An 8,956-nucleotide genomic window follows, 5' to 3' on the forward strand; every position below is an offset into this window, starting at 1 on the left:
CCTCCAAGACCCCTGGGTTCCCAGCACTGCTGCCAGCCCCATGAAAGTCGTGCCTGCCTCAGTCTCCCCCTGTGACCCTCCCTCAAGGCCCTGAGTGAACGTCTAACCACACATCCTCCTCTGCCTGGACCGCCCCGCCCTCCAGGTGCTGACCTGTTTCCTCCAGGCCTGGGGCAGCCCCTCGCACAGAAGCTCCCACTCCCCGGCACAACCCAGGGGACGCCCCCCGTCCCATGTCATACACCCACGATGTTTCCACCTTGGGGTCCTCACAGGCTCTGGGCCTGGGTTTTCCTCAGAGACACCCCCCCCCTCCCAGGCCACGTCCACTCCTGAGAGTCCCGGCAGCCCCGCCTTGCCTTCTGACCCCATCGGTGCTTGAATCTGCCCCTCGATGTCATGTGCCCCCCATCCCCAGCAACCCACTCCCCCTCTGGTTCCTGGGCCTGGGTCGAGCCCACCCCGTTTACTGACCCCCACTTCACTGACCACAGGACCCCTTGGCTTCCCTACTTCCTTAGGGTCCCCCTGAATCCAGTTCCTCTCCCATCTCCACCCCTCAGGGTCAGCCCCCATTCCCACCCCAACTGTGGGGATCCCCAAATCGAGATGGCCCCTGGGCCTGCCCTCTCCACCACGTGACCAAGGGGTTGTGCAATCCAGCCCCCTCCCCTGACCCTCCCCGAGGGGATTTTCGAGGAGGGCTGTGCTCTGTGCAGGCCAGCCGGCACCCCTGCCCCCCCCAGGGGGCTGGGCCAAGGTATAAATAGGGGTGGTGGCTGAAGCAGGCAGCAAACCCAGCCCAGCGCCACCATGCTCGCCCTGGAGGCTGCACAGTAAGTGCGGGTTCCCTAAAGGAAGGCGTCCCCCTGCACTTAGGCCCCTCTGCTAGGCCTCCCTCAGGGGTGGTGGTCTGCCCCACTCAGGGGGCAGGGGGGTGGGAGGGAGGGGGTCCACACTGCCTTTTGCCCCTTCTAGATCTCTCTTTACCTCTCCTACCTCGGCTTCCTTCCTCCATCCTATCCCTGTCTCTCTCAGACCTCGAAAATCTCTCCTTAGGATGCTTGCCTGTCTCCCCTCCTGCTGACGGCCTCTTCCAGGCGGCCCTCCAGGCCTGTCTGTCCCCCCAGCCTCCCACTGGGCCTCACCAAACCTCTGGCTTGCTCACTTGTTGCCCACTCTGCGGCTCGCCATATCATTTTTGTTTCTGGGGCTCTATTCTCTGCTTCCTGCTCCCTCTCTGTCTCTGTCCCCGTCTCTTTCCAGTTCTTTGTCTGTCTGTCTGCTCTCTCCTGCTGTCTCCCTGTCTCTCCCCTGGCCCCATCTGCCTATCTCTGGGACTCAACCACTTCCTGCATCAGCGAATGTCTCTCTCCACACCTTCCTCCCTTCCCTCCTCTCCCAGCTCCTTCCCATCCCTGCCCAGCGGCTCTCCATCTCTCCTCTGGTCCAAGGTGGACCCATTTAACCGACTCGCGGACGGAGGCCCCCTCCCTGCCCCCACCGGCCCACTGGCGCCCACACCGCCTCTCCAGGGACTTTCTCTCCCTCACTTTCCCTGCCCCCCAACCAGCCTCTCTCTATGCAAATCCCAGGGGAGGGGGGACATTTGCCTGTTCCCCCCCACCCCCACTTCCTGTCCCCGCTCGAGTGTGGTGGGGCTGGTCTCGCACAAGGACACACAGCAGCAGAGCTGCAGTGGTCACAGCTGCAACCGCCTCCCCCCGCCCCATCGGCTCCCAACCACTCTGAGACTCAGGTGGCTGAAGGCACCCTGACATGCCCCTGTGTCTCTCCCCCTCCAGGCTCGACGGGCCACACTTCAGCTGTCTGGTGAGTCGGGGCCCCGGGGGCCAGGGTGGGTGGGGGGAGACCCACATGGCCCACCTTGACCGCCTGCCTCAGTTTCCCCTTCCACTCTTTCCTGTCACTTTGTCTTTCTGACTCCCCCTCCGTATCTCCCACCAGCACCCTCCTCCTCACCTGCCCCATCCCCTTCATGGACCTTTCTCCACCGTCTCTTCAGCTCTCAGGCTCTGGGTCCACTTCCTGGCATGGGGAGGATGGGGGTCCTTGTGTCTTTGGCTTTGTGTCTCTTCCTCCGCCCGCCCCACATTCAGCGAAACTGTTTATTCCTTCTTTCCTTCTCTTCTTTGCTAAACTGTATTTTCGAAAGCCAGTCTAATAGTTCGGACACGCAGGGTACTCTACTCACCACCCATAACCCACAACCCCGTCCGAGAACTAAAACCTCACTCACTCGTGGATGCCCTGCCATCAGCATGGCCCACCTGCCCTCAACCTGACAAGTTTTCTGCTTTTTTTTTTTTTTTAATGGAGGTATAACCTACAAGTTGGCAAAGTGGCAGATCTTGTGTGCAGCCCGGTGACATTTCACATTACGCACACATCTGTGTAACAGCGAACCAGACCAACACATAGAACATTTCCTTCCCTCTGGAAGATTCCCAATCAACAATCACCCCTCCCCCCTGGAATCTTTTCCAACACGGATTAGTTTTGCCTGGTTTTGACCTTGATCCGAAGTACATCATGCAGGATGTCCCCTTTTGGGTCTGGCTTCCTTCATCAACGTTCAGTGTGTATCGGGCATTGTTTTGTTGTTGTTGTTGTTTTTAAGTAAACTCTCTCCCCAGCGTGGGGCTTGAACTCATGACCCGAGATCAAGAGTTGCATGCTCCACTGACAGCCAGCCAGATGCTCCAGCCTTGCTTCTTTTCCCTTGCTGTATAGTACTCTGCTGTAGGACCCCCCCACCCACCCACACCCCAACACCACCAGTTTATCCATTCTCCCATCCACGGGCTATTTCTCGCTTGGGGATATTAGAAAAGCTGTTCTCGAACAAAGCTACTTTGTGGACGTATGTTTTCAGTCCCTTGGGGGAATACCTGGGAGTGAGGCTGCTGGGACGTCTGGATGTCTAGCTTTGGTCTTTACTATAATTGCTAAAGCAACACACGACTCTTGGGGTAGATCAAAGCGATACAGAGGTGAATAAAGAAGCATTGAGATTTTCTTTGCCTCTGTAGAAACACTTCCACCCCTGGGACAGGCGAGCCTGGGGGAATTGGTCCACACTTTCCCCACGCCTTCCTGGAGCCCCCGGTCTTAGCAGGTGCTGGCTGCCATGTCCCTCTCTGAGACCCTGGGTCTCGGGGTTTCTGCGCATCTCCGCCTGTGTCTTTCATTCTCTGTGTGTGTGTTCTTGCTGTGTTGTGGGGTGTGGGGGTGTGCTCCTGCTGTGTTGTGTGTGTCCCTGCTTTCTGTATCTCTGTATATCTATCTCTTGGCCCCTGTCTCTGGTGCCTGGTCTCTGTGTCTCTTTCTTTCCTTCTCCCAGCCCTCCCCTCTTCTCCCCTGTCCCTGTCAGAATCCTCCTGCTGGCCCAGATGGGGTGGGGGCTCCCCGAAGCCTGGGATGACCCCTCTTCCTCCCCCACCCCATCAGTACCCAGATGGCGTCTTTTATGACCTGGACAGCTGCAAACATCCCAGCTACCCCGACTCAGAGGGGGCTTCTGGTGAGTGGCCCTGCCCTAGCCATCCTCCTGACCTGGACCTCGGGCCCATTTCACAGATGGGGGAGCTGAGTCCCAGGGGAGGATGTCACCTAGTTCAGCAGGATAAGGTTAGCCCAGGTCTCCAGACCTCCTCCCCTTTCCTCTCCCACCCACCCTCTTGCCCATGCAAATTCTGGGGCCAGAGATTTGCAAGGCCCACAATGGCCTCTCTGTGCTGGGGGCTTCGAGTGGGAGGGGCTGAGGCCAGACCTGACTTCTGACTCAGCGCCCTCCCACCCTCCCCCAGACTCCCTGTGGGGCTGGGACCTCAGTCCAGCTGTCCCAGCCGCCTCCTATGAAGCCTTCAACCCAGCTGTGGCTACCTTCAGCCACCCCCAGAGTGTCCAGCTCTGTTATGGACCCTCAACCTACAGCCCCGTGGGGAACCTCGACCCGGCCCCCAGCCTAGAAGCCCCGGGGCCCAGCTTCCCAGCGTACCCCACGGAGGACTTCACCAGCCAGGTGAGGGGAAGGGACACGATTAACATTCCCATCATTTGATCGAGATTTACTAGATGCCAGGCAGCTTGTGAAAGCCTTTGTAAACCTCTGAGGTTAGGGACCGTTTTCACTCCATTGCATGGACCAGCCAACACAGGCACGGATGTTAGGCAAGGGGCAGCCTAGAAGGCCATGATCTGTGTTGGGCAGGCTTTCAGGGAGGGGGCCTGGGCGTCCCTTGGCCATGCCACGGAGATCTAAACCGAGGCCAGAGTGCAGGCTGTAAAGAGAGTGGGGAGGGCCACAGTGGGGACCCAGGAGGAGGAAGCTGAGGGAAGAGCGCAGAAGGAGGGAGGGAAGGGGGTCCTTGGACTGCAGGTGATCCTGACCTTTTGCAGACCATGGGCCCCCCGGCGTATGCCCCATACCCCAGCCCTGTGCTGTCGGAGGAGGAGGATCTCCTGCTGGACAGCCCCACCCTGGAAGTTTCAGACAGCGAGTCGGATGAGGCCCTCATGGCTGGCCCCGAGGGGAGGGGATCTGAGGCAGGTACGTAGGAGCTAGTGGGGTGGGGTGGGGCTCCAAATGGAGATGGGGGGGCTAAAGGAACCCCAGCTTCTCAAGCATCTACTGTGCTGAGGGCGGTTCCCTGTGTGACCTGGGGCAAATGACTACCTCTCTTTGCCTGAGTTTCCGATCTATAATGGGGATAACAGTAAGTGTCTATTACTGGTGTGTGGGGGGGATTAAGTGGGATGATATAGGTAAATGAGAGCAGTGCTTGGCCCAGAGTGGGCAATCAGTAAGTCTCCACCGTTATTGAAACAACAGCGCCGGACATAATCACCACATCAACACCAGTCCATGGAACCCCTGTTTCCACCCATGTCCCTCACATGTAGTATGCTCAACTCCTGGGCGGTTAGGATCAGGAGTTACTTTCCCTACCTGGCTCTCGGTTTCCCATCTGTAAAATGGGCGGCAGCAGCCCCATCTCCTGGTGTTCTGAGGAAGATGAAATGAGCTCATAACTGCAAATGCCTAGCACTAAGTGCTTCACTTAGTTTGTAAGGTTTGTAAAAGTAACACGCGCGCACACACACACACACACACACACACAGCCTCATTTATAGCTGAGGAGAGGCCAGCTCAGAGAGGTTAAGTAGCCACCTCAAGGTCACTCAGTGCTGGGAAATGGCAGACGGGGGGTTCTTGTAGCCAATGCCCTGCTATGAGGAGCCCCCTCTCCGGCTTCGGGGGGCCTTTGCTCCTTGTAGGAGCCCAAGAGTCAGACCCCCAAAGCTTCCAGGATCCCAGGCCCTCTGGGGCTGAGAAATGGCTAGGCGGGTTCAAACCCACTCCAGATCTCGTCACCACCACTCAGCGCCCTGTTATAAGCCTTTGAGGAGCCCTGGCAGCCCATTTCACAGATCCTCTCATCCATACGCAGGGCAGATACGTGTTACTACGTGCCGGCCACGGGCAGGGCAGAGGAGAGACGCACAAACCCAAGATAAAGCAAAGCAGGGGGATGGGAGCTCCGGGGGAACAGCTTCAGGGAGGAGAGCGGCTGGCCTCCGATGGGGGTGGTGGCCGCCCAAGTCGGAGCCACCTCCCTCGCCCCAGTGCTCTCGGCCGGGAGACTGAGGCTTGCCGGGGGCCCGGGGGCGGGGGCGAAGCGGGGTGGGCGTGGGGGCGGCGCCCAAAGGCCCCCTCCCCCTAACGCGTCCCCGCCCACCGCAGGGGCCCGCAAGAAGCTGCGCTTGTACCAGTTCTTGCTGGGGCTGCTGACGCGCGGAGACATGCGCGACTGCGTGTGGTGGGTGGAGCCGGGCGCCGGCGTCTTCCAGTTCTCGTCCAAGCACAAGGAGCTCCTGGCGCGCCGCTGGGGCCAGCAGAAGGGCAACCGCAAGCGCATGACCTACCAGAAGCTGGCGCGCGCCCTGCGCAACTACGCCAAGACCGGCGAGATCCGCAAGGTCAAGCGCAAGCTCACCTACCAGTTTGACAGTGCACTGCTGCCCGCCGCCCGCCGGGCCTGAGCCCCGCGCGGGCTCTCCGGGGCTCCACGTCTGCGGCACGTTGGCGTCCCCACACCCTAGGTCATAGGACCCGTGGATTCCCCACACTGCGGGGAGGGGGGGGTGCTGCCTTAATCCCTAAGCCCTGCTCAGGGCCCCTCTGGGACACGCCCCCACCCCAATCGTGTCTGGGGCCCCTCTGGGATTTCCTTGTCATGTTCAGGATCCCCAGGGTCCTCATGTCTTGGGTCACAGGACCCAGAGAGGACTATACTATATGTCTGCGTGGAGGGGGTGGGCAGGACCGTGCTTCCAGAATCCCAAGAGCTTCTCTGGGATCCCCTTGTGGTGTCTGAGATCGTCCAACCAAGCCTGGGACCTCTCTGAGCTCCCTTGTGTGTCTGAGATTCCTTAATCGCATCTGGGAAGGGTGAGCCCACAGATCATCACACAGGGAGGGGGTTGCTGATGGCGACCCTAAGCCCTGTCCAGCCACGGTTTCTCTGGGATCCCCTTCTCATGTCTGACACTCTCCTGTCAGATCTGAGATCTCCTACTTATGTATGGGGCCTTCTGGAAACCCTTTATCACATCTCAGATCTCTGTGCCCATCTGTGACTCTCTTGTCCTGTTCCCCCAAATACGTTTGTCATCTTGAGATCCCCAATTCTCTGGAACCACTGTGCTATCACTTTTTTGTGTGTGTCTGGAATTCTCCAATCACATCTAGGGTGCCTCTGGGATCCTTTGGCCATGTCTAAAAACACCCTTGTCAGGTCTAAGGGGGGACCTCAGTGAACCCTGTCTTGTCCAGGCCGCCTCTGGGATACCCTTGTCTGTCTGGGATCCTTCCAATCACATCTGGGGCCTCCTTGGGATCCCCTATCTGCTAGGCCCCTTTGGGGACCCCATCAGCAGACCTGAATTCTCACAGGGACCCTCCCTTTCCTGCGGTGCCCTCTGTAGCGCCAAGCTAGGGATCGTTCTGGCCAGTCAACTGATTTCTGGGTGATCTTGGCAGCCCTCCCATGTCATCTCTAACCAGAGGTCTCACATTGGTACCCCAACTCCTCCAGATCCCTTTGGGACAAATCAGATCTCTGGTGGTGGGTCCTTCTTTAGTTCACTGCAACAGTGAGGGAGATTTTGCATATTCCTTTCAAACTTTGCACAATCCAGCAAAGGTGGGCAGCTCTGCGGTGCAGAGAGGCTGGAGGAGGGGGCAGCCACTCCTAACAGGGCACCTGTTCTCCAATCTGTCCCAGTCCCCGCTGCCCCTGGCTGTCAGACCCCAGTGGCTTCTCTTGGTCGCCTGTTGGCCCCCAACCATTTGCATTTCGACCCTGGTATGAACCCACGGAGGTGAAGCTTGGGTTCACCGTGGGAGCTGTGATTCGAACCCTGTGGGGGTGTCACAGACTGTGGGCTAAGATGCCAGAATCCCAGGTCCTTGAGTCTTCGTGGCTGGGGGATCTAGGGTGAAAGACTTGCTGCTTCTGGGCCTCAGTTTGTCCCTTCTGTGAAAGGGGAGAGGAGGAGGAGGAGGAAGATAGAAAAAGTCCCTTGCAGCCCTGCTGAGCCTTTGATACATCTTCTGGAAATCTACCCCACCACCCATTCATTGACGTCCAGGAGGAGGAGGACAAGGAAGGAGCTTCAAGGACCCAGAGAGGGAAGAGGTCCTTATGGGGCACATAGCTGCTGGTAGCAGAGCCCAGGCTGGGACCTGCCCTCCAAAGGACAGCACACACACCCTCACCCTGGAATGGGGGCAGGGTGGGAAGAGAGTGCCAGGGACAAAATGTCCCCAGGGCCTCCTCTTGCAAATGAGGTACCTTTTGCAAAAACTATCTTCATCACCCCAAGTATGGAATAAAATAAAATAAAACAAAATAAAACAAAACAAAACAAATCAAGGTAGACAGACTTCCTAGGACCCTTTGTTAGGGACGGCAATGCTGTCTGTCGGCCCAGGCCTGCTGACCTTCAGAGACACTGCGCGGCTGCGACGCGAACCACAAGACAGGAGATGGAAGAGGCCTAAGAGCCTCACCTTTGAGCTTTGAAGGCCGCGGTAAAGGGCTTCAGATGCGGGCACTGCTGGTTCGGTTCACTTTCTCTCTCTCTCTCTTTTTTATAAAGATTTTTTATTTTTAAGCAATCTCTACACCTAACAAGGGGTTCCAACTCTCAACCCCGAAATCAGGAGTCGCCTGTTCTTCCAGGCTGAGCCAGCCAGGCGCCCTCCCTCTCTTCCCCACCGTCTCCCTGCTTCCCTTTCCGTCAGGGTCTCTGTCCCCCCTTCTGCATTTCTGTCCTCCTTCTCTGTACGTCTGCCCCCCTCTCTCTGGATACAGCACCCGGGCGGGCAGGCCGGGCGGGAGGCTCCTGGTGGCAGCGCAGCCCTCTGGCTCCCGCCGCTACACCTCAGAACTGGGCCCGCGGGAACGGTGTGGCAGTCTGCCTGGCAACCTGTGACGTCACAGAGAGGCTGCCTCCGGGTTGGCTCGACGCTCCCGGGAGGCGGGGCAGTTTCCGGCTCGCAGGGGGTTTTGGAAAAGCGGGTGAGGGGGCAGATGGACAGGAAGAAAATCGGGAGGGACTTGTCTTCACTCAAACCTGCTCCCTCAGCCACAGTTGCTTCCTCTCCCGTCCTCCGCCTTAACCCCAAGCCCCCACACCCTTCTCCCTCTCACACTCACCTCGCCTTCCTCCCCATAACACCTACTGCCCCTCAAAGACCCCTCTCTTCCCCCAATCCCCCCCTTCTGGCCTCCTTCACCTCCCCCCATCCGGCGTCCAGCCACCACCACCCCCATTCTGAAAGCCACAGGTCCCCCTGCTGGGAAGGGCGCCAACGTCCGGGCAGCCCTCCAGGGCCTTCCCGGTCTCCCCACCCGCCCCTCTGGGG

General features: G+C 58.7%; 1 protein-coding gene across 2 annotated transcripts; it reads left to right on the top strand.

Annotated features, from left to right (window-relative positions):
• Positions 1 to 779: 779 nt before the first annotated feature.
• SPIB (Spi-B transcription factor) lies at positions 780 to 7,957 on the top strand. 2 transcript variants are annotated; one of them, XM_036068124.2, is made up of 6 exons: positions 780 to 836; positions 1,806 to 1,833; positions 3,472 to 3,544; positions 3,831 to 4,045; positions 4,423 to 4,573; positions 5,768 to 7,957. In XM_036068124.2, exons 1-6 carry the CDS (start codon positions 814 to 816, stop codon positions 6,064 to 6,066), a joined length of 789 nt encoding a protein of 262 aa, XP_035924017.1. In that variant the 5' UTR covers positions 780 to 813; the 3' UTR covers positions 6,067 to 7,957. The 2 variants fall into 2 exon arrangements, with proteins under 2 accessions (XP_035924017.1, XP_077919077.1); XM_078062951.1 differs by having other exon boundaries at positions 4,423 to 4,569; positions 5,768 to 5,888.
• Positions 7,958 to 8,956: the final 999 nt, after the last annotated feature.

Source organism: Halichoerus grypus, chromosome 15, assembly GCF_964656455.1.
Source record: "Halichoerus grypus chromosome 15, mHalGry1.hap1.1, whole genome shotgun sequence".
Lineage (NCBI taxonomy): Eukaryota > Metazoa > Chordata > Mammalia > Carnivora > Phocidae > Halichoerus > Halichoerus grypus.